The 26,407-nt window shown below is 34.9% G+C and overlaps 1 protein-coding gene and 1 long non-coding RNA gene across 7 annotated transcripts in view; both read left to right on the top strand.

Annotated features, from left to right (window-relative positions):
* Positions 1 to 1,640: 1,640 nt before the first annotated feature.
* Positions 1,641 to 5,005, top strand: LOC101253656 (uncharacterized). Of its 2 annotated transcripts, none has more exons than XR_011212391.1 (3): positions 1,641 to 2,042; positions 2,872 to 3,592; positions 4,554 to 5,005. It is a non-coding gene; the product is annotated as an uncharacterized lncRNA (long non-coding RNA). The 2 variants fall into 2 exon arrangements; XR_011212392.1 differs by having other exon boundaries at positions 1,726 to 2,042; positions 2,856 to 3,592.
* Positions 5,006 to 23,253: 18,248 nt separating this feature from the next.
* LOC101247785 (chromatin structure-remodeling complex protein SYD) overlaps positions 23,254 to 26,407 on the top strand; it is a 31,437-nt gene continuing 28,283 nt past the window's right edge. For 4 of the 5 annotated variants that reach the window (XM_010314909.4, XM_026028446.2, XM_010314910.4 and 1 more), the window contains exons 1-5: positions 23,254 to 23,537; positions 24,558 to 24,675; positions 24,758 to 24,819; positions 25,186 to 25,301; positions 25,414 to 25,536. In XM_010314909.4, the coding sequence (XP_010313211.2) occupies positions 24,571 to 24,675; positions 24,758 to 24,819; positions 25,186 to 25,301; positions 25,414 to 25,536 (406 nt within the window). In that variant the 5' untranslated portion in view covers positions 23,254 to 23,537; positions 24,558 to 24,570. The remainder of the gene's footprint in view (positions 23,538 to 24,557; positions 24,676 to 24,757; positions 24,820 to 25,185; positions 25,302 to 25,413; positions 25,537 to 26,407) is intronic. The other variant, XM_010314912.3, reaches the window with a different exon arrangement.

The following is a 26,407-nucleotide window of genomic DNA, read 5'->3' on the forward strand; positions in this document are numbered from 1 at the left end:
AGAATGGCATCAAGAATTTGTCATTAGTTCCTAATTATAGTTATTATTAGCTGTAGTAAAATTCCAACAATTATATACCTAGCTCCTCAATCCATCTTAGCATTTATCAATATTACTATACACATATTTGCAATCTCAATTTTTCTGCAGAAAACCAATTGAAAATTGAGGCCACACATATGGCTGTGTAACGACAAATATATATGAAACTAATTAAATAATCAAACCTTCCCACCATCACACAATTAATGCTTTCCCTATGTATACCTCTGCATTAACAAATTGCATCACGATGAACATTAAGATTTGAAGACGAGTTTTACCTTGATTAATTAAGACTTGCGGCTCCTCATGTCGTCTTCAGGTAAGTCTTATTCTCAACTTGATTTTTTTCTGAACATTAATGCCATAATTGTTATATGTAACTAATTATAAAAGTGTACCACTACTAATTATAATTTTATCTACTTTAACCATCAACTAATAAGTAATTAAAACTACTCCACTAATTTCCTATATATAGTTATAATTATTCTAAACTATTCATTTACAATCTATCGAAAATTACTTTGTGAAATAAAATGCTCTATTGCTCAAAGCGAACAAATGAATCGTTACATATATATATATATATATATATATATATATATATATATATATATCATTTTAGGAGCAATGTACAATTTACATTCAAAATAACAAGTAAATATGACAATTCAATGGTCCTCTCATGAAACCTGTTGACACCCAATTTTGGACCTCCATAACATGAATTAATAATCGAGATTCTTAATTTCCAAACAAGTTGAAATAATTGACTTTATGAAATTCAAGATGTTTTTTAATTTATTTTAAATAGTTTTGTCACTTTTGTAATTTTTTTATATTATATATGTTTTACATAATTATGCATATAATTAGTTTATTTTATGATTATTTGAAAATTTTCTTAAATTTTTTTTGTCATATTAAATATTTGGTTAATTAGTTTAGTTATATAATAGTTTATATTTTTAGTTTATTTAGTTTATAATTAAATTTATTATTTTATTTCATTAAGATTAAGAGACTCATTAATTAATTTATGTTAATTCATTTTCTTTAACTTTTAACCGAAGTTGGTCTTTGTTTTGTTAAAATTTTCCGCCAATCCTTTAATCCCCTTTAGAGACCAAGTGTTCGGCCTTTTCTTTAACGTTTCTAGTAAATGATCTTTTTCAATTCTAAAAGAAACTCATTACCCCGTGTAAGCAATCCATTACAATACCAAAAAACGACCAAACTCACAACCTTATATCCCCCGACCCGACCCAACTCTAACAAAACAAAGACATCCGCCCTCTCAATCGCGTACAACAGAAATTTGGAACGACTCTAACACGCGCTTCACGCAAAAACGAGCACGGAAAAGCAACAGAAGGTCAAGAGGTGATTTTTGTCGTCTTCTCTGATTTTCCTCTACAACAGTACGCATAGTGGGTTGATTTTGGCAGAGGCATGTCGTCCTTCGCAGCCAGGTGTCCAGATTGCCTTGTTTCTAGTTCGTCCTTGCCGAGAATCGAACGACTTTCGTCGTTTGTCCGTTGCGATTTGTTGAGAATTTTAATTTTTTTTTTGTGCGAAATTCCAGCTTTTCCTTCAATTTTGGGATAGCAAATTTTGGGTTTCTTTCTCCCCCCTAATAAAAAAATGGACCCTATTTAAGCTTTTTCTTCTTTGGTAAAAGGGGAGAAATTTTTTAGGTAGAGAAAAAATAGAGGAGTCAAAAGGGGGATATTTTTTTTGGGGAAATTCAAATTTGGAGGACGATTTTGAAATTTTTTTTTGGAAAAGACATCGAGAAAAAGAGAGGGTTACAGTTCTTGAGTCAAAATACACAAATACTTTCAGAAAAGAGTTTGTTCTTGAGATACCAGTACTCCTTCAAATTTTTATTCGGAACTCGGGATTCTCTTTGGGTCCTCTTTTCGTTGTTCGTGTTTCAGTGGTGAAGTTTACAGCTCCTTTCAGCTCGCCTAGTCCCGTTAGCTACACCGAAAGAGGTAACACATCTTTTGTTTTATTTAGTGTATTTCTCTTGCCGATGTTTTCATCTCTTTGTAATATATTTGACGCGGGGAAAGTTCTATTGTCATGCTTTTGGTGGCTAGTTGTTCACACCCAATTTTGATTCTTTCGATAATAATTAATTTTCGAGCTTCTTAAATTTCCAAACAATTTGAAATAATTAGTTTATAGAATAAAAGTATGTTTGTAAGAGCTTAGAGTGACTTAGTCACGTTTATAATTCTTTTTAGATAGCAAATGCGTTTTTATATTTTGCTTATGTATTTAATACTTTATAAAATATTTGGAAAAAAGAAACCCTTTTATAAAGATTTTACGTTTCAAGTTAGTTAATTTATTAATTTAGTTTAGTTTAAATTTCAATTTTAATTTTTTTTTAAAAAAATAGTTTTGTAAAGTTCAAAATATTTTTCAAGTTACTTTTAAATAATTTGATATTTTTATAATTTTGTATATAATTAGTATATTTTATGAATATTCAAAAATCGTCTAAAAAATATCTTGTTTTAATTGGATATATTATTAATTTGTTTGGCTTAATCATAGGCTATATTTTGAATCATTAGTCTATAATTTAGTTAATTTTTATTTTGTCAAGATTAAGAATTAAGTATATTAGTTGATCTTATTCGATTTGTAGCCATACTGTGTTACTTGAATTCAAAATTGGCTAATTTTTAAACACAATTTTGCCATTAACTTAAATATTAGGCCCTCCTCTACCTATTTTTCAGCAAAACAAATTGAACCAGGCCCAGTTTGCATTTTTCTCTTTTTCTAATTTGCAGCCCAATTTTTCTTCAGCAAGGAAACTAGAAAGGGATAGCAGCAACTTCCCAAAGCTATACGACTTCTTTCATGACAATTTGACGGAAAGCAGAAACACAGTGATCTCCTTCACGCGAGGGAGAAGCAACGAAAAAAAAAACGGCATCAACAATATCGATCCAAGGTCTCTTTCCTGAATCGAGTACTGCCTTTGCGCACAAAGCTTAGCGATGGCCGACTGGAATTGTAGCGTAAGATTGAGACACGTCAAGCAATGAGGACACGAAATTGATCAAGGGTGTCGATTTCCCTTCCTTTTCCGAAATGGAGTTGAACCACGAAAAAAGGTGGCTACTCCAAAATGGTGAAAGTCACAGAGTTTTTGAAATTGAAAGAGAGACCTTTTTCTCATCCGATTTTTGATGGTTTTCCCTCTTCTTTTTTTTTCAAACCCTAGTCTCCCTGCTATATATAATCGCTTGTGATTCGGGGGAAAAATTTTGAGTTGAAAAAAAGGTAGCTGGGATTTTTATAACATAGTAAAACAACTAGATAAATATACATTCTGGGAAAAAAAGAATTACTTGGTGTCAATCTGAGTGTCCCTATTAACCGCGTTTACCATCGTTTGTCCCCAAGTTTTGTGTGAATTCGAGATTCTTCCAGGATTTCGATCGGTAACTCGTGCTCGAGTTTTTTGGCGAAAGAAGTCGCGATCATTCCAGCTCGTTTGTCTCAGCTCGTTTCACACAAAAAGGTAAAAAAAAATTCAGTTTCCAACTCTTTACTTGATATGTTTTTTTTTAATGGGCTAAAGCTTGCTTGTTTACCTTTCCTTCTTGGCTGCCCTTTTGTTTCTTGATTCACTATTTATATAGTAGTCGATTGATTGAGTTGAGATTGGTGTCTTGGTAGTCTGAGACATAAGGTGTGCTCTTGAAAATGTTGCTATTTTCGTGAGTATTACAGGGCAGAACATTGAAGTTAGTTAATGCATAGACTCCATGTTTGTTTTCCAGTCCGTTAGTTGCGTGAGTTTGTTTTCCTCCTCTTCTTTTTTTTTTTTTTAAAATAAATTCATGGTTATGCGATGATTACCTTGTCATGTTGAATTAGTTCATTGTTAAGCTTGCATATTGGAAGTTTTACTATGTCAAGTGCCTCATGTTCCACTAATAAGTAACTTCATATGATTTGCGCTTAATTTTGAGTATGATGTTCGAAATATAGTATTGAGCTTTCATATTCGGTAAAGTTGTATGTGGGTAGTCAGTAATAGCATCTTGTTGCCAATAGTCTCTGTCTGTCTCATTTTGCTCAATGTTTTCACTATCTCGAGCTATAAGAAATTTATATGCATCGTTAAGTGCTTATCCTATCGATGTCACTGCCTCTTTTGTCGGAAAACTCCAAGCTCCATTGCTCTAATTATTTGGTTGTGGTATGCTCCTAGATGGCATAGCACATCACGAGATTTAGTTCGTTCCTGCATGCTTCTTTGTTATAGCTGAAGTTGAAAGAATAAATTTTAATGGTTGGAGCTTACTGTCTTGGAAATGGACATATGTGTGTATGCACTTAAGAGCCTTCTCTAATTAGATTTGTTATAAATTTTATAGATGGGCAAATTTTCTGTTAGCTTCCCTGTACAGAGGAACAATAATGTTATGAAGCCTAGTATTAAACAAAACTCATCGTCTTCTCATAATTTATTGCAGAACAAACATCTTATTCTTCTTCTTCATCCTTGAATGCAAGCAGATGTGTAAAGGAGAAAGAAGAAGAAACGCTTCAATTTTCAGATAAGAGAAAAGTTTCTTCAAAGAAAGAAAGAGACGCTTCAAGTTTCAGACATCCTCGACCAAATCAAAAACATAAACACAAAATTAATCTGGAAGAATCTGAGCCGTTGATCAAAGATAATAAGATGAAATCGTGGCCTTTGGATTCAAAGCCAGCTGTACAGGAAAAGGAGCCTTCCAAGAAATTCATCTCACGTGATGAACATGTGAGGGAATAAATTTGTTAGTTTTGTACAAATTAGAGAAAGACATGTGTATAGTTTGTTATTTTATTTTATTTTATTTTGTTTTTCATTTAATTTCAGTAGTAAAAGTGTTTGTATATATACAGAGTATTGAAGGAAATAAATCATCAGAAAATTTCTCAATTTCTCTTATTCAATCCTTTCATGGTATCAGAGCATTAGCTCGATCCGATTCATCTTTACAATCTTTTCCTAATCTATCAACAAGATGGGAGAAAACATTCCTCCATAGAACACCACTCCTCAAGTCAATGTCACCACCACACATAATAACAATCACCCTTATTTCCTTACTCATTCTGATTCACCTGGAATGACCATTGTGATTTCAGTCTTTGATGGAAGAGGTTTTCCAGGATGGAGAAGAGGAGTTCTGATAGCATTATCTGCGAAAAAGAAATTAGGTTTCATCAATGGAACATGTAAAGCACCAGATTTGAATGCAATAGATTATGAGCAATGGAGCTGCTGCAATGATATGGTGATATCATGGCTGCTTAATTCATTACCAAAGGACATTAGGGACAGTGTTATCTATTCCAAAACAGCAAAAGAATTGTGGGATAGCTTGGAGCATAGATTTGGTAGATCTAATGGTGCTAAGCTATATCATTTACAAAAGGAACTCTCAGGTCTTGTTCAAGCTAACAGCGACATAGCAGGGTATTTTACCCGACTCAAACGACTATGGGATGAAATGGATTCTCTCAATCACACTATATCTTGCACTTGTGTGTGTACATGCCAAGGGAAGGATAAATTAGTGAAGTCCTTGGAAGATCAAAAGTTGATCCAGTTTTTGATGGGGCTCAACGATGTGTATGCACAAGCAAGAGGAAACATCTTAATGATGAATCCTTTGCCAAATATTGATCATGCCTACTCTCTGCTACTTCAAGATGAGAATCAAAGAGAAGTATATGTTAATTCAACTTTGAATGTTGAATCTACAGCTTTCATGGCAACATCTCAAGGAAGGTTTAATCAGAAAACTGGAAATCAAGGAATGAGAAACACAAATACAACACAGAAGACTGCAATTAACAACAATCAAAGAAATGGAAAAGGAGCAGTAAAAGGAAAAATGAGAGGAACTAAGTATGATCCTAATGTCACTTGCTCTTACTGTGGAAAGATAGGTCATTTGGAATTGAATTGTTTTAGACTCATAGGTTTTCCTGATGATTTTGAATTTACCAAGTCTAAGTTCTATCCAAGCAAAGCAAATGGGGCAATTGCAGGTGTTGAAACTGAGACAGTTAACAATTCACATAAGGAAACACATGGAAGCAATTTTAATCCTGGAAATAGTTCAAATCATGAAAACAATTTTGGTCAGTATCTTAACAAGGATCAGTATGCTAATTTAGTTGAACAGGTTGCCAAAGATATCCAAGTAAGGCAGGGAAGTAACTCTGCAACTGGATTCAATGCAGGAGCAATTGCTGGTACAATTTTACAATATTCTGGTTCATGTTTCTCAGTTTTCAATTCAAGCACCTGGATCATTGATTCAGGTGCTTCAGAACACATGTGTTTTGATTCCAAATCTTTCACTTCTTTGATTCCTCTTCCTACACCTATGACTATCACTTTGCCTAACTCTTTCAGAATAGTTGTGACTCATACAGGAAGTGTCCCTATTTTGCCCAAGATAACTCTCCATAATGTGCTCCATGTTCCTATCTTTAAGTACAATTTATTGTCTGTTCATAAATTGTGTAATCAATATAATTGTCATGTGTTACTTACAGCTAGTGGGTGTATCTTACAGGACCCTTCAATGAGGACCACTCAAGCTTTTGGTGAGATGAAAGAAGGACTGTATCTCATGCAGCCCACTAGCACTAAGTCTGAAGTTAGTTTCAAGAACAATGTAGTTTCTTTTCAAAAAGGAAAAAATTCCATTCCTCAGTCAAATTCAGTTTCTTTACCAGTTTCAGCAAATGTAGTTCCTACTTTTAATCTTTGGCATGTAAGATTGGGACATGTCCCTTATTCAGTGATGAAAAATCTTACATTCATTCAATCTCCTTTCAATTCTGATCATGTTTGTGATGTGTGTCCTAAAGCAAGGCAAACCAGATTGTCTTTTCCAGTTAGTCAAATTCATTCTCAGCAAATGTTTGATTTAATTCATATTGATACATGGGGTCCCTATAAATCATGCACTTATGATGGATATAGGTACTTTCTCACTATAGTTGATGATTATAGTAGAGGTACTTGGGTGTTTTTGTTGAGTTCTAAAAGTAATGCTTTTCCTATTCTTAAAGAGTTTCTGACCATGATTGAAAGACAGTTTGGTAGAAAAGTTAAGTGTATAAGATCTGACAATGCTTTGGAATTAGGGAAAGGGACTCAAGAAGGTATGTACCTAAGATCACAAGGAATTCTACATCAAATATCATGTGTGGGAACTCCACAACAAAATGGAGTAGTAGAAAGAAAGCATAGACATTTGCTAGAACTTGCAAGGGCTCTTATGTTTCAATCTCATTTGCCTATTTCCTATTGGGGTGATAGTATCTTAACAGCAACATATCTCATCAATAGATTACCTTCCAGGGTACTCAAAGGAAAGACTCCTTATGAGGTTCTTTTTGGGAAAGAATCAACCTATCATAACTTGAGGTGTTTTGGATGTCTTTCTTATGCATCCACCCTTTCTCAAAACAGAGCTAAGTTTGAACCTAGGGCTACAGCTTGTGTGTTTTTGGGATACCCTCTAGGGAAGAAAGGTTACAAGTTGGCTGATCTAAAAACAAAAAGAGTTTTTGTCTCAAGAGATGTTCATTTTTTTGAAAGTCAATTCCCTTTTGCCTCTCAATCACCCACTTCTACACCATTCTTTCCAAATCCCCCTTCTGATTTATGTGATTTTCCATCTATGCCTACTGTTCCATCTACTCCAATAAACACAGGCTCTCATTTACAAGAACCTCCTGTCCCTCTATCTCCTATTTCTCCCAACCCTTCTATTCTTTCAAATGAACCAACCAGAAAGTCCACTAGAATTTCCCATCCACCAGGGTACCTTTCTGATTATGTTTGTAACAACATATATCTTACTGATCTTACAAATGCTTGTTTTGTTCATCCACCTACACCCACTGCCTATTCTTTTGGATCTTTATCACTTCAAAATCAGCATGTTTTTCTTTCTATTTCTATTATTACTGAGCCTAAAAGTTTTAGTCAAGCCTCTACTCACCCTGGCTAGATCTCTGCCATGAATGAAGAACTAGCTGCTCTTGAGTATAATCATACTTGGGATTTAGTAGAGTTACCCCCCGGCAAGAAACCATTACCTTGTAAGTGGGTTTACAAGGTTAAGCATAAATCTGATGGTACACTAGAGAGGCTGAAAGCTAGACTAGTGGTCAGAGGAGATGTTCAAAGAGAAGGAGTGGATTTTACTGAGACATTCTCACCGGTGGTCAAGATGACCACCATTAGATGTCTTCTTAGTGTTGCTATTAAAAAAGGGTGGTTTGTACATCAATTGGATGTAAGTAATGCTTTTCTACATGGGGATCTACAAGAAGAAGTATACATGAAGCTACCTACTGGTATGCCCACTACCAATCCTACTTTGGTTTGTCTTTTAAGGAAATCCCTCTATGGATTAAAGCAAGCATCTCGACAGTGGTATGCTAAGCTTGCTGGAGCTCTCACTTATAAAGGGTACACCAGTTCTTTAAATGACTATTCTCTATTCTATAAAAAGAATGGAGATTTGGTCTCTCTTATAGCAGTCTATGTCGATGACATTTTAATTACAGGTGATGATCAGTCAGAAATCAACCATATTATGCATTTTCTCAACACATATTCAAGGTTAAACATTTGGGGGAAATTCACTATTTTTTGGGTATGGAAGTATTCCGGGAAAAACATGGCTTTATTATTAATCAACGTAAATTTACCTTAGAGCTTCTTTAGGAATTTGATTGTTCGGGTACAACAGTGTCTTCTCCTCTTGATCCATATTCAAAATTGCTTGCTGATGAAGGCCCACTTCTCTCGAATCCCACCATCTACAGACATCTTGTGGGAAAACTTAATTATTTGACACATACTAGACCAGATCTGCCTTTTGCTGTTTTATCACTCAGCCAATACATGCAGCAACCGCGACAGCCTCATTTCAATGCAGCTCTTCGTGTCCTACCATATCTTAGCACAGATCCAGGACAAGAGATTCTCCTCTTATCAAATCCTTCTTTTGAATTGATGGCTTTCTGCGATGCCGATTGGGCTTCCTGCAGTGATAGCAGACGCTCGTTAGTGGTTATTTTATTACTCTTGGAGGTGCTCTTGTGTCCTGAAAATCGAAGAAACAAGTCTCCATTTCATTATCTTCTGCGGAGGCAGAATACAGATCTATGAGGAGGGTCACTGCTGAAATTACCTGGCTCGTTCGTCTTCTTGCCGATCTCTCCATACCTCCGTCTTTGCCCATAACTGTCCATTCAGATAGCCAGGCAGCTATTCACATCACCAAAAACCCAGTCTTCCATGAAAGAACGAAACATGTTGAGTTGGACTGTCACTTCGTTCGTCAGCAGTTCATTTCCGGCTTAATCACACTATCCTATGTTCCATCTGCTCAACAGCTTGCCGATATCTTTACCAAGCCTTTATCAGGAGACTCTCATCGTTTTGTCCTAAACAAATTGGGGGTTTCATCCACCTCCAATTTGAGGGGGGATATTGCAGAACAAACATCTTATTCTTCTTCTTCATCCTTGAATGCAAGCAGATGTGTAAAGGAGAAAGAAGAAGAAACGCTTCAATTTTCAGATAAGAGAAAAGTTTCTTCAAAGAAAGAAAGAGACGCTTCAAGTTTCAGACATCCTCGACCAAATCAAAAACATAAACACAAAATTAATTTGGAAGAATCTGAGCCGTTGATCAAAGATAATAAGATGAAATCGTGGCCTTTGGATTCAAAGCCAGCTGTACAGGAAAAGGAACCTTCCAAGAAATTCATCTCACGTGATGAACATGTGAGGGAATAAATTTGTCAGTTTTGTACAAATTAGAGAAAGACATGTGTATAGTTTGTTATTTTATTTTATTTTGTTTTTCATTTAATTTCAGTAGTAAAAGTATTTGTATATATACAGAGTATTGAAGGAAATAAATCATCAGAAAATTTCCCAATTTCTCTTATTCAATCCTTTCATAATTACTTCCCGTTAATTGATCACCTTGTTTATTTAATTTCAATATTGTTTATTTTGATTTAGTTGAAGTATGTTTGAGCATGCATCTTTGTTTTGTATCGGTGAAGCATGTCATCGTTTAGAGACGAGGTTTGAAATATCTTGTTGTTATTAGATACTAATTTTGTTCTCTTCTTTTGCATGTGAAAACTCCTTCGAGTCCTCGGTGGAATCTTCCTCCTTTCCCTTGCATTTTAAATTGAGCCATAAGCTCGATTTTTCCCTCGAGTCAGCCCCATTACTGGGTCAGCAAAATCTGATGTAAAGGTCGAAAGCAGTGGTGTGTTGCTGAAAATTCAATTTTTTAGCCCCTGAAAATTGGAAAAACAAGCTGATATACCGACTGAATACACTGGTATACATTTGGAATACATGGTATACAGTTGGAAATGTGCCAATACGGAAAAAATGCAAAAATACAAAGTTTTTATTGAAATTTCAGGTCTGGGAGCACAAAAATCGTCAATATACATAGCGTATACATCGAATATACACTCAAAGTGTATCATGACTTTGAAAAGAAAATAAGCTCAAAGGCCCTAAAAATTGCAGCAGCAGAATTTGGGCCTAGGGCCCAAATTTTGATATTTCCTTCCCTTCTTATTTATTTATCATGATATTTGACTAATTATTTTATGTGATTTTCGTTTGATTTAATTATTCTATTATGATAGTCATTTCTCTTATTTATACATATATTCAAAATTTATTTATATACATATAATTTTACTTAGTTTTTTTTATTCTACGTCTTGGTCTTTGTCAACCCTTAAGTTCAATCCCTTTAGGTCATCCTCTTAGCTATTTTCCCTTAAAAAGAGATAACTAATTTAAATGATAATGATAAATAAGTGAAAAAATAAAAAAAATAATATCTACATATATAAAAATTTATTTTTATACAAGTCACATAACCTTTATTTTAGTATTATCAACCACCTTTAGTCACTCTCTTTTAAAATAATCTCTTTCTTTTCACTAAATTAATTAATTAGAAAATAATAATAATCTTGAGTAAATAAATGATATAAAATGAACTTTATTTGGTAAAAGTTGGAAAATTTAAGTCAAGGTCATTTTAGTCAAATTGTCGGTGAATCGCGAGTTAGCGGGTATTCTGAGGGCCTAATACCTTCTCGGAATGCATATTTGAGCTTTTAACCCTTTTCAATCGGTTTTTATCTGTTTTTAAATCCTCGAAAATGATTTTAAGTTTTCTTGATTTTACTAAAAAATCAAGTGGCGATTCTGTTAATTCGGAAAGTCGATTTTTCTTAAATCATAAGATTAATTGATTTTCTCGAAACTTAATCATTTTTTACTTTACTTGTATATATTTTCGTAAAACACTAGTCACTACTGGCTATTTGATGATTCGATATGCACATGTTTGCTTAGTCGTTTTGATGATTTAGTCATATATCGAGTTAAAGTATCGTGAGTTGGAGTAGTTTAATGTTGTGTGTTGGCATATGTTTCTTGCTTGACCATAAACTCTTTATGGTCTAATATATTTCTGCCAACGGACCAATTTCGTAGCCCACTATTATAAAATTGGATCTGTTGACCTATTCTTTTTCGGTGTTCGAACTGTTGATATTGAGCTTGCATATTCGATATTTCCACTGTGTTAAGCTCTCCTTGTTTTATCAATCAATAGCCTTCATATAATATGGATATAGTTGCAAGCATGACGGCTAAATTAATATATTGGTCCATCTTCAGTGAAGTTTCATGTAATCTAGTTATTTTGAACATGGTTTTGTTTTACAAATTTGTCTATGTCCAGCTACTGCATTTTATATAGTATGAGCGAATTCAAAAAAATTTCTTTTTGATTTAAGTGTCCGCAACATGATTTTTCAGATCTCATGTGGCAAGGTCATTTTTGTTCTTTATAAGAGTTTAAAATTGGTAGTAAAAAGCTTCTAATAAACATCAATATTTAGGCTATGTTTTTGTTTGGAATTGTGTCTTATCTTCCTTTTTCTTTAATTGTATTTGTTTGGTTTTAGCATGAAGATCAGTATGTTGCTATCATGACTATTCGTTTGCCTTTATAGTCCAATTTTCCGTTTAATAGTACATTTCAACCAAAATTTGATTATGTAGCTTCACTATCTGCCATCTTTTAGTACTACTATTTGATAGTGTCATTTCCAAAGGTTTGTTTCCTTATGGGTCGCTTATGTTTTAATGTAGATTTTTATTTATCATTCATATGTAGTATATAGTTTTCATTTGTCAGTGAGTTTGTTTCTTACCTTCTTAATGGTTGCTCTTCTAAAATCAATTCATGTGATTAACTTAACTTCGTTAGTTTCACATTTTTATTTTTATTTTTATTATTTTATTTATTATTGCTACTTATTATTATTTTTCACATTCCAGTCCTGCCTAACTTCGAGTTGCAGTAGAGTAATGTTTGTCACTTATTTTAGGTTATCAGTTGTTGCTATGAATGGATTATAACCCGAATTAAAAGTTAGTTCTTGACTATTCCTTCTTTGCTTTGAGAATTGATAGCAATGTTTCTTTGTCTCGATATTATATTCCAAATGTTTAGAGTGTCATAACACAAGAGGATTTGGGAAACTTTTTGCTAGTAATCGTGAGCAGCACGTCACTTTTAAAAATTTGGTTCTTTGAATTTTAATGCTCTTTGATTTATATAGTTGCTGATTCCTAGCCTTCACTATTTCATTCTTGTTTCTTTTAGAATTAGAGCCTATTAATGGTAAGATCGCATCAACCTTCATAATCTTGAATATTGCATTACGCTATTGCTTGGATTTGTTTCATCTTAGTTTGCCATATATTGGAATTTATCTAAGGTCGGGTTTATATTAGTTAGAAAGTTCGTGTAACTACTTTATTACTTTCCTTACAATAAGTGTTAATGCTTTATTTATGTTCTTTGTTGCATGTGATACCGTTTACTCACTCTTAGACTTCATTTTCCCCTCATATTCCGGGTGGGCCGTAAAGTCCCAAATACATTTTCGTTTTATCCGAGTCAAGCTAGTAAAAAATTGACGAACATGTCCAGAAGTCGAGAAATTCAGAAAAAAAGGCCAGTTGAGGAGTTTGACGAAGTTGGGCCGATAGACCTCTTTCATTTTATACAAGTGTATTTCGTTAGTTTTGGAGCTAAGCCCACTTGTCATTTTGTATTTTTATTGTCTCTTTATCTTAGGATAGATACCACCAAAATGGGCCAAAGGCCCAAAAAATAAGTCCAAATATTAGTCCAGGCGGATAGAAAACCACATTAGTGGGTATTTTAGGTGCCGTAAAAACCTTCCTAAAACACTTGTAGGAACTCTTAAACCCCCTTAAACATTTTCAACCGATTTCCTTTTTTAATCAATTGAAAAAATATTTTTCTTGATTTTTCTTTAAAACTAGTGGCGACTCTAAAAAATTTAAAATATTAAAATATTTTCTTCAAATAAAATAGAATGGCAACTCCGCTGGGGATTTGAATAGTTCTAACCTTAAAATTAACTTGTTTGGCTACGTGTAAATAATTGTTTACTTGCTTTCTTTATCGTATTATTAAACTGTTGCATTTTTTATGGCATTAACTCCATCAAACGGCAAATAGTTTGCATTAGGACAAAGATAGTTACGTGGCTTACCATGACTTCCTTCAAAAAACACACAAGTCTAATCTTTAGAAGTAAAAAACAAATAGTTGGTTTGCAGTCATCCAACGTCGTTGTTAGCTTCACCCTGTTGTCTGTTTGACTCGAGTAACCGTCACTTCTAAACTAATTCTAGCCAACCTAGGATAGAGTGTAACCAAATCCAAATCTAATTATTAGACTAAGATGACCCATTACCCAAGTCATGTTGGGTCCATTAGAGAGACCATCTTAGTCCAAAACGGTCACTATCTAAATGGACGATATTATTTGTTTGAATTTTGAAGGATGTATACGTTATTTAAAAAATCATTGTCCCTTGGGACAAGAATTATAATTGAAGAAAGACTTTTACAAGCTACTACTCCATCCAGAGATGTTGGCACCTAGAGATGAGAAGAAATCAAGTTCGAAAAACCTTTCACGAAGGCATAGTTTAGGGTTATACCCCTGTGTGAGATTAATTATTTGTACCCCCATTTCTCTACTATGTATCCCCATTCGGTTTACTTATAAAGTTTGTATAAATTTTTGTTTAGGAGCAATAGATTGTTCCAAATGATGTGCACATCCTTCATATCAGTAGGTCTACCCTTGGCACAAAAGGGTCACATATCTGTTTAGAACGTGCAATATTTGTTTATGTGTAAACTGCTTGTCTTGAATATGTTGCTTTATTTGGATACATTCTAGCTCATCCCTCTTCGAATTATTTTTAGAACCCCTAGGCATAAATATCAAGCCATTATCAAAGTGTGTTCAAATACTCTTTGAGTCTAGTTTATCAAACAAAATTTGAACTTCATTTTTGAAATATTACTTTCTCATATTCAGAAAGAAATTCGCTATCTCACATCAAAGATATTCAAGGCGGCCGAACTACGTAGGACCTGAATTCTCCTCCGTGAGATAGGAAGGCAACCTTTCCAGGTTCGGTCTCCATTCTGAGAAATTTTATCTTTTTAAACTCTTATAGAGTTACATCTCAGTCAAAAACCAGAAGTACAACAGTAAAATATTCAATCGACATTTTTTATTCACAAAGCTAAAAATCCATTAGACAAATTCCTGTCTATCTAATCATTTCTTTATATCTGTGGGCTAGTCTTTCTTCAAATGAAGCTACTCTTGTGTGCTTACAGCTTTGTGTGTGATATCTTGTATAACCTACTACCTACACAAACTTCTTTGTCAGGTACTCAAAACTGATTTGTGTTGATTGTTGAGCATTCAAAGTTCTCAAAGATTACTTTTTCAATTGAAATTTGTTGAAATAAAGCAGAAAAATAACCCAGAATAATGAGAATACCGGCCTGACTAAGTTGCTATAGTTCAACCACCTGCCGTTGAATAAAATTAGTTAATTGCACAATTGATGCAACAAATTGTTGAATTGAGGATTGAGCTCCACGAAAAACAAAATTTGTCAACTCTGAGTATCGATGACACCACTCCAGGCAATGGAAGGCTACCACTCCATTTTCCTCCTCTGACTTCAAACTCAGAACATGTCTTAGATAACCCACCCTCCAATCTTCATCAAGCCAGCACTCCATACCAAGCACCACACCCTTTCGAGCACCTGAATACCGATTCTCGAGTTTTCCCCATCTTTCAAAACCAAAAGACAAATAACTCTCAAATTTTCCCTCCGTTTCAAAACTCAAATGTCAACAATCCTCAAACAGCCCCTTTCATGTACCATGCCCCTGCAAAAGACACTCAAAATCCATAAAACTCTCGATCCTTACCTTCAAATGTCACTTTTAATATTCTAGTCCAAACCAAACACATCTTCATTACACTTCTTATTCCGAACTTGACCACTACAAAGAGAAAGAGAAGGAGTGGAGGTCCAAAGAGGAAAAGACTAAGTAGATCATAAAGGAAGAGATCACGCAGGTGATTAAAGAACTGGATTACACTTCAGAAGAGATGGGGTTGAAATATGAAAATTTATGCATTCATCCGAGTTTGGACCTTCCAGAAGGGTTCAAAATGCCAAAGTTCATCACTTTTAATGGAACTGGAAATCCTCTAGCACATTTGAAAGTTTATTGTAATCAAATCGTGGAAGTTGGCAGAAAAGAAGTATTGTTGATGCGTCTCTTCAGTCGAAGCCTAAGTGGAGAAGCTCTGGAGTGGCTTACATCACAAGAACTGAAACAATGGACAAGTTGGAATGCACTCACAAAGGATTTTATGGAAAGATTTGGACATAACGTAGAAGCTGCCCCAGATCGCTACTACTTGGAGAATATCAAACAGAAGTCTACAGAAAATTATCGAGAGTATGCTCTTCGTTGGAGAAAAGAGGTCGCAAGAGTTCAACCTCCCATGTATGAGCGTAAGAGTCACTGAAATGTTCATTCAAATTCAAGAGCCTGAGTACTATGAAAAAATGTTATGTATGATGGGATAAAAATTTGTCTAGACGTCAAAGTGGGGGAAGCTATGGAAGACGGTTTCAAGACTGGAAGGGTCACGATCTTTACTGCATTGCGAGCTAATAGAAGAGCTACCAGAATTAGTGATATGGATACATCAAAAGGGAAAGCAAAGGAGGTATGTATGGTCAAGACTACCCATATGCAGTCAGCTTCCAAAAATAAATATCAAAACCATAATTTCGATCAGAATAAATTTCTCCTTCAAAACTTTAGGAAGGCTCCTAAAGTATTTACACCATTAAGGGAATCTCAAACTCAACTTTATGAAAGGTTGAAAACAAGGGGAATACTCTACCCTATAGAAGGAAGACCAGCAAACCCTTTGGGGAAATTTTACAGGGCTGATCACAAATGTGCTTATCATTAAGGATCCATTGGACACGACACAGAGAATTGTTCAACCTTGAAACACAAGATACAATACATGATCAACAATAATTTGATCAATATTGAGGAAACCAACTCAAGGGATAATATATTAGATGCTTAAGAGTGAGTACAAGACATTTCTAAATTGATTCATTTGAAGATGTTCGTTAACAAAGGTCGAAAATAAGTATGTCCAGCATCGGTCAAAATTCTGCATATGAAGTTATTATTATCCTTCTTTGAAAAAGCATATTTAATCTCTTTGTTTCCTTTTTATCGCACATTTTTGTAATGAACTACGTCGGACCTTATTTCTCAAGAATGAGATACGTAGGCAGCCTATGCCGGCCTCAGCCGTTTCCTTATCAATATTTTCTATTTTGGTTAATCCTTAATAAGAGAATTACGTTTGACCTGATTCCTGCCTCAACGAATACGTAGGTGCCACAACGGCTCGGTCATATTTCTTGTAAGATTTTGTTCTCTTCATAATGGGAAACTAGGACAGAATTTTTGAAAGGATCTCAAAAATTCGTTCAAAGATAGGCCTTTATAACAAGTCAAAATAGAGGACCAAAATACTACGGAGTTAGCTTTGGGTGGACCTTAAAAAATTACTATAATTAAGTTTGCAACTTGGACAAAATTTTTGAGATGATCTCAAAAAATCCACAAAAATGTCATTTATTAATTATTGAGGCAAACTGGGATAGAATTTTGAGGATGAACCTCAAAATTTTAGAATGAGCAACCTCAGAATTAACAAAGCAAGTTACGAGAGTTAAATACATTTCAGACCGTGACAAAATTTTTGAGGAGGGTCCTGAAAAATTCCATCAAGACTGTCTTACAAGGACGGACGAGCGTGTAAGCCAAGCACATGAAGGAGAGTGGAGACAAGACCAACACAAATCAGCCTTTCAAACTAAAAGTTTTTCTTTTGATGTAGGAACAACGAAGTCACAAAAATGGCAATGTCAAAATTGTCAAGCTTGGGAAAAGATATCATTTATGCCTCTCGTGGCCTCATTAACATAACTAGAAAACTTTCCATCACATTTTATTTTCATTTCGTTACATTGCCTCAAGTGATTTATAAACAAGTTTCTTTTTATGTTGTTGCAATATTGAAACCAAACACTACTAGATTCTTTCAAAGTTGTAAGAAACAAAGTGTTGGATGATCGCTAGTTACGAGTCATGATCGAAGTTATAATTAGGCTCACCATAGCCTAATCTCGATAAGCCAAATGACTTAATTAATTCTTCAACTTTACTTTTATTTTTACCTCATAGTCGATACTAACGTTGGTGCCGATCTTTGCAGGTGATAGTATTCATAAAGTAAAAAACATATGTGAAATTGACATCAAATCTGAAGATGATCAAAAGTGACACTATCTTAGATTTGTTGCAAGGAAAATTAATGAGTCCATCACGTCAGAAAGATGTTGGTGATCGCAATATCTCCATGACAGTCGAAGTTATCAAATAATTGCAAGTTTTTGTTAACAATTGAAGAGGTCGGCAACAAACTCAAATTTTATTGAGTTTGTCAAGAAAGGCAATCTTCATGTGAATGAATTAAGTCATTCACCTCGATAATTCTGGCTTTGGAATCATAGTCGCGATGTGCATATACGTTAATTTTGTTTTATAATTTTTTTGTCGCGCAACAATTTAGGCATACGTGTTTCTTGACAATGTCAGAGTCAAAATTCTTATTTGTTGGGTATCCACCCCATAAGTAGATTATGTGTTCTGATTGGCCCATCAAAGAGTTTAGCATATAGTTTTGTTGGGCAATCCACCCCATGAGTAGTTCATGTATTTGTTTATCCATTTCAGGTTCATATTTTTGAATCATATTATCGAGCATCCATCTCGTCACAAATATAGCATTATCGAGCATCCACCTTGTTACAGATGGAACATTATTGAGCATCCACATCATTACAGTTGGAATATTATTGATCCCTCCACTTCGTTACAGATGGAATATTATCGAGCATCCACCTCGTTACAGTTGAAATGTTATCACGCATTCACCTCGCTACTGATGGAACATTATCGAGCATCCACCTCGTTACAGATGGAATATTATCGAGCATCCACCTCGTTACAGTTGGAATATTATCGAGTATCCACCTTGTTATAGTTGGAAGATTATTGAGCATCCATCTCGTTACAGATGGAACATTATCGAGCATGTACCTTGTTACAGTTGGAACATTATCGAGCATCCACCTCATCGTAGATGGAATATTATCGAGCATCCACCTCGTTACAGTTGAAATATTATCGAGCATCCACCTTGTTATGGACGGAATGTTGTCGAGAATCCACCTCGTTACAGATGGAACATTATAAATCATCCACCTTGTTACAGTTCGAATATCGTCGAGTCATCCACCTCGTTACAGTTGAAATATATATGAGTCATCCACCTCATTACAGTTGAAATATTATCGAGTCATCCACCTCGTTATAGTTGAAATATTATCAAGACATCCACCTCGTTACAGATGAAATATTATCGAGCATCTACCTCGTTACAATTTGAATATTCATCGAGTCATCCACCTCATTACAATTGGATAACCATCGAGCCATCCACCTCTTTACAGTCGGATAATTATTGAGCTATCTAGCTCGTCACAGAAATCACCAGAGTTTGCCATACAGAAATAAACAATGGCATCTCAAAATCCTTAGCCAATCATGAGTTGTAATGGACATACTGTGTTCGAAAGTGGCATATACTGAACATAATTATGTGCCATATTCCACATCAAGTATAACTGAAAAACATTGTAAGAGATACTATCACTTTTCCAGTTACATTTTCTACTAACAAGTTATTTCAGTTTTTGTCGAGAGCATCCAAGAGGATAAATTCTCAAATCAAATCACAAGTGCGGACGACATCAACAAGAATAAAGCACAACGTGGAACTTTTTCTTAGCAGCAAACTGGAAAATAGTTCGAAGAGAGTGTCAAATTCTTAGGACGCGAGCAGAGGAGCGACTTGCACCACAATCAAACCACACCCCTATCAGAAGACATGTGGGTTTTTCTTTGAATTTGTCGGTTTCAATTACATATCTGGAAATTCTAGTCTCTACCAGAAGTAGCTTTACAATCCGAGTGACAGTGCACCAAGATCTTTGGAAATTATGTCCGTGTAAGTTCTTAATTATGGGCGTGAAGTGCACCACATTCATGACTAAGAGGTTACAAGCCTTTTTTTCATACTCGATTTATTTTTCACTCTTCCAGAACCAAAGGCTATCTAACAGAATAGATTTTCTTTTCAAAGCGATTGAGTCGAACTACAAACAGCCTGATTCTTATAGTATAAGGATATGTGGGCGAAATCAATAGAGAAAACTCAACTGTACTCCTATATTCTGTTATAAATCTTAATCCCGAGCATCCCAATTTCTTCATAATTCGACATTGAAATAACTTTTAAACTCTTTCAGAATCGTGCGTTAAATCAATCTTATCGAACTACAAGTGGCCTGAATTCTCATATATCCTGAGATATGTAGGAAACCCACTTTTGGGGTTCAACCATAATTCTTAAAGCCCGTACAAAGTCCTTTTTCCAAAAGGTTAATATGTTGTCGGTTAAAATTGGCTTGGTCAATTTTATTTTGTTCGATTTTCTTGCATCAATCCAAATAAAACGAGAGACAGTTGTTGACAGCCAATTTTGGACCTCAATAACATGAATTAATAATCGAGTTTCTTAATTTCCAAACAAAATGAAATAATTGACTTTACGAAATTCAAGATATTTTCCAATTTATTTTAAATATTTTTGTCGCTTTTGTAATTTTTTGATAATATATATGTTTTACATAATTATGCATATAATTAGTATATTTTATGATTATTTGAAAAACGTCTGAAAAAGTTTTTGTCTTAATTAGATATTTGGTAAATTAGTTTAGTTATATGATAGTTTATATTTTTAGTTTGATTAGTTTATAATTAAGTTTATTATTTTATTTCGTTATGATTAAGAGACTCGTTAATTAATTTATGTTAATTCATTTTCTTTAAGTTTTGACTGAAGTTGGTCTTTGTTTTCTTAAAATTTTCCGCCAATCCTTTAAAACCATTTTTCTTTAACATTTCCAGTAAACCCAACACCTGAATTCACATACCCAATCTTGCTCTTTTCCAATTCTAAATGAAACCCATTACCTCGTGTAACCAATCCATTATAATACCAAAAAATGACCAAACCTACAACCTTATCTTTCGCCCTGACCCAGCCCAACTCTAACAAAGCAAAGACAGCCGACCTCTCAATCGCGTACAGAAGCAATTTGGAACGACTCCAACACGCGCTTCAAGCAAAAACGAGCACGGAAAAGCAGCAGAACGTCAAAAGGTGATTTTGGTCGTCCTCTCTGATTTTCCTCGACAACAGTATGCATAGTGGGCTGATTTCAGCAGAGGCGTGTTCTTGAGATACTAGTACTCCTTCGAAATTTTGTTCGGAATTCGAGATTCTCTTTGGGTCCTCTTTTAGTTGTTCGTGTTTCAGTGGTGAAGTTTACCACTCCTTTCAGCTTGCCTAGTCCTGTTAGCTGCACTGGATCCTAATACTCAACTTATGGCTTTTCCACCATCAACTTTAGGCCAACCCCCTATGTAATTACCCAAGACTTTAAGTTTTGGGAATCGAATACAAATTAAAGGAGTAATTTCCTTACCTTAAGCACTAAAAGTCGTGGAAAACTGTCAAGAATCGCCTTGGTTCGTCTCTTAACTCACATGATCGAAGTTTTGCAGAAAATAATAATCTAAGGGTTTTTCCCGACTAGCACGCCACAGCGGCCCCGCCTTGCGGGATTAATCCCTACTTGACAGCTTACACGGGGACAGAAGCTCGGAATTTGAGTTCCTAGCTCCCATTTCACAATACACTTTCAACCCTTAACGTTCTAAAACTACCCCTTTATATTAAGATCAGTTTCGAGAGTTCTACTAGCTCGAATTTAATTTCAAAAAATCGTACAGGTTAACGTCTTGTCTATCTACTCATATGATCAGATTCATAAAAAAAATACCCCATTCATTATCAGATTTTCCTTGACCTCAACTAACTCATATTTTGTCCAAAGTTGAAGTAGGCTAGAAATTTTTAAGTCACTACTCAAAAGTTTTCTAGCCCAAATTCTTTTCTCATTGGATTTTCTGTAACAACGAAACAGGTCGCTACATTTTTAGATCTCTAAATAAAGTATTTAGGTCATTTCTAAAGTTCTTGCATGCTCATATTATAAAAGACTCAATCCAGTTTAAATAAAAACAAAAAACTGCAAGTTCCCTTCAGCCTCTTCCTTGATTAGTTAAGCCTAGAAAGAAGTAAGAATCACCAATTTCAACTTTCTAAGTATTTCTATTGAAGTCTAACTATTTTGAATTTGGGTCGTGTAGGGTCTTATTTGGGAGAAGCGCTCCCTACTAAGAATTTTTTCATACCCACTACTCTTGAATAAGCTTATGCAAAAACTTTGCTACCTCCAGCTCAATATTATTTTGGGTTGGTCATCTTCTTGCTCAAACTACATAGAAATGCAAAGTAAAATCTAGCAAATCATAACTAATATCAAAGCCCCCAGACTTTGTAGCAACATCCAATCCAACACCATAAAGAAAGAGAACAAACAAAAAGAATGAAATATTCAATTCCAACTTCGACTCAAATGCAACATTTCAAAAGAATAACTCAAAGCATCTACTCACCATTTGTTGGTACTTCATAGTACACAATTACAAAAACAAGCAACTAATAAAGGAGCTAACGATTTCGAGAGCAAGTCATAAGCTCAGGTATTTAATGCATCCTATTCATACCCATCCAGGTCAATGACTTGTAAAGAAAAATACTCGAGTATTCGAATCTTACTTCCTCCAGTACCAAAATCGGCTGACATGCGAAATCACATGAGAAGAACCTTAGTGGAGTTTACTCCAAGGAAGACTGAATAACTCTTCTTAGTGATTAATATGAATTCCTCTAATTTGGTAAGACCTCCGTGCTTTCAGAGGATTTTAAATTATCTTGAATTTTAGTAGTTGGTATGTATTGTTAACAGAGTATTCGAGTAGTGTAGATCTTATCATGATAACCCACCTTCGGTATCTTAAAGGTTTTCATAGATGAGTTAGTCTAGTTAAAATTTCCACGAAATATATATATATATATATATATATATATATATATATATATATATATATATATGAAGAAAGAAGTAAATTTGAGGTTTTTGTCTTTGTTTACGCGGATTTGTTAAAATATTAACAGACTAGTTAAAAAAATCACGTAGCTTTTCTTAATTTAAAAAGACAAGATAAACTTTTTTTTATTACAAAAAAATATAGAGTAATTAAAAAAAATGACGTATTTGCAATGTTTCCAACATAGTATGTTATCATCACACAACCAAATGTTGTGGTGCAGTGGATAAGATTGCTTCTCCCTTAGTTAGAGATCTCGAATTCAGGTTATCGATATGAAAAATTTCTTAGTAGGGAGCACTTCTCCCAAATAAGGCCCTAAAGAATACAAATTCGAAATAGTCGGACTCCAATAGAAATACTCAAAAGTTGGAATTGGTGTTTTTAATTCTTTCTAGGGCTAAACTAAACAGGGAAGAGGTTACGGGGATGAAAAAGGAAATAATAGAAACACCGAAACTGGAACTCTTCAATCTTCACAATTCCAAAGCCCCCCTTTTTTTCTTTACTATAAAAGCACTTCAGAAAATGTTTAGCTGACATTTTTATTCAATCTATCAATCGAAGAAGAGTCACAAAGCTCAAAACCTAGTCAGGAGAATTTGATTTTTCGAGTGTTGTTGTTCTCTTTGTACCTTTTTCGATATACATGTAGCTTTGCCTAGTTCATCTGGTTGATTCCTCAAGCTGCGATCAGGTAAAAAACCCTAATTCTCTTACTTGTCTCCAAAATTCTCATATGTCACCGCTGTTTTTTGTTTTATAAACCCCTTTTCTGTGAAAAAAATTTGATCTTTGGTTGTTGGAACCGTCAGTGGCTTGTAATTGGAGTAGATTGTAACTGATGATAGATTTGTCATTTATGTTTAGCTTCATTTGGAAACCTAACTGTGGTTGTTATAAATAGGGTTCTTCTTTCCTTACCCTTTTTGGGTGTAGAGTGATAATTGAGTGACTAGTTTCTTGTTTAAGAATGGAAAGTGTTTGTAGATTATGGGGCTTTACTGTGTAATTGAACATTGGAGGAAGGATTTATGAGGAGTGATGATGATGACTTGTGTAGAAGAGGGTGAAATGGAATTTCTTTTACCTAAAAGTTTAGTTTGATTTAGAAGGGACTGGATTTTTTTTCTGGAAAATTTCTGAATTGAAGGTTGAAAGTTAAAATTGGAGAGGTTAGGGCGAGGGTTTTGGTGGTGGTTTCCTCCCTTGTCTGGGACTCCTTGGTTTGACCGCCACATTGGTGTACTTGTTGCTTTCAGTCTTTCGTTATTGATGAATCCATAGCACACTAAGAAGTGCTGTTCAGTCTTCCTGGGGAGTGGACTCCATGAAGAGGTTCTTCTTGTCTGTCCGAAATGAGATTCGGGTACTCTAGTATATTTATTTCTTGACAAGCCATTGGCCTAGATGGATATGAGATGGATGAACTCAAGTACCTGAGCTTAGACAATGGGCTTGCTCTCGAAAGCCGTTAGCTCCTTTATTAGTTGCTTGTTTTTAGTAATTGTGTACTACGAAGTAGGAACTAGTGGTGACAAGATACTTCGAGTTATTCTTTTGAAATTATGCAATTGAGTGGAAGTTGGAATTGAACATTTTGTGCTCTTTGTTTGTTCTCTTTCTTTATGATGATGGATTAAATGTTGCTGCAAAATCTTGGAGGCTTTGATATTAGTTATGCATTTTCTAGATTTTACTTTGCAATTCTGTGCAGTTTGAGAAAGAAGATGACAAATCCAAATAATGTTGAGCTGGAGGCAGCAAAGTTTCTCCATAAGCTTATTCAAGAATCTAAGGATGAGCCGACTAAATTGGCTACAAAGCTTTATGTGGTGAGTATACATCTCTTATGTTGTATGTTTTCCAAAAATTCTAGTTATTCACCTGTATTAAGTTGTACTACTCATGACTCAGATTTTACAACATATGAGATCCAGCGGGAAGGAGAGCTCAATGCCTTATCAAGTAATATCAAGGTATAGCGTCTTAAACTCCATCCATATATTTAGAGCATCATAGAATTTATTGCACATTTCTCACCTTTTATGGTCCCTACCCCTTTGTCAATCATCTTTTTGTTCAATAATTGTGTTTTCGATTATTATATTATTGTACTCTCCAGCTATGATGGGAAAGTATAACTGTCAAAGTATAATGGTAGTTGCCCATGATACTATGCCTCCTGGATTAACAAAAATGCATCCTAGTGCTGTGGTTGGCTGGCTGACGCTAAAGCTACTAAATATTGATTGTGATGGTTCAGAGTTCTCGATACTCATCTCTGACATGCTGTACTGTTACAGTTTTGTTGACTTCCGTAATTTCTCTTTTATTGATTCAAGGGCTATGGAGACTGTCGTCAAGCAACATGGTCTTGACATTGAAGCTTTAATGTCCTCACGTCTTCCTGTGTCTGCTGCAGCACAAGCAGGAGAAGCTGCATCATCACAAGTAGCTGGTAGAATGATACTTGTTGCACTTTAATGCACTTCACTAATATGTATTGGCAAGAAGTCGAAGCCATGTTTTGTTGGCTATTTTTATATTAAACGAATCGAGTGTTATTGCAGGATCTTCACAGAGGCCAGGGGTTACTAGAGACTCCAAAGCAAATTTTCTGGGAAATGAGATGGGTAGCGGTCCAAGCGGCAGCGGACATGGTGTTTATCAAGCATCTGCACCCCACATAAGTGGTAAGTACAACGATTTGTCTGCTAACTTGCAACTTGCAAGCATGGCAAATCATTCATATTGTCTAGTGTTGGGAAACTAAAATATTAACCGAACAAATGAAGATTACAATTTGATAAAACTTATGTAGATGACCAATATGCATTTGGAACTGTGCATTTTCTACGTATAATTTAGGAAGGAGAAGAAAATGAAACAACAGATAACCATGTCTTGTCGCCAAAGATTTGTAGTAGCTTGGTTTCTGAGCAATTTAATGCTATTGGTTGATCATGTTATTAAACCACTTTGATATATGACACAATATCAAGCAACAGTCTTACTCCCAAAGGAAGGCTCGGTGGTCAAAAAGTTGGGGTACAACTGTGAGAACCACAAAATGAATATTAGAAATGCAACACTAGTTGAATTCTTCCTATATGTCTAAGCTTTGGTGGATGGAGTTACTAGATGCTTATGTTGTAGGAGGTAGCATGTCTTTGGTGGATTAGTTGATGTGTCGTGGTGTACGCAAATGTGAACACATCTTTTACTCAAAAAATCAGGGTCGCTTGCTATTGAAGCCTTGTTTTTGTTGATAAATTAGAAATTGAGAGTCAACAATATTTAAGTTGTTGGACGGGTTCTTATTTTGCTTAAGGAGTGAGTGAGTGAGTGCAGCACCCAAGGGTGTGGTTAACGAAGTGGAGGAGAACCAAGAGGTCTCAGGATCAAATCCTAGCGGAGACGAAAACACTAGGTGATTTCTTTTCATCTATCTGAATCTTGGTGGACAGAGTTACTTGATATTTGATCTTGGCGGGAGGTAGCAGATATCCGTGGAGTTTGTCGGGGTGTGCATAAGCTGGCCTGTACACCATGGTTAACAAAATT

The sequence above is a fragment of the Solanum lycopersicum genome, chromosome 11 (assembly GCF_036512215.1).
Source record: "Solanum lycopersicum chromosome 11, SLM_r2.1".
NCBI classification, from domain to species: domain Eukaryota; kingdom Viridiplantae; phylum Streptophyta; class Magnoliopsida; order Solanales; family Solanaceae; genus Solanum; species Solanum lycopersicum.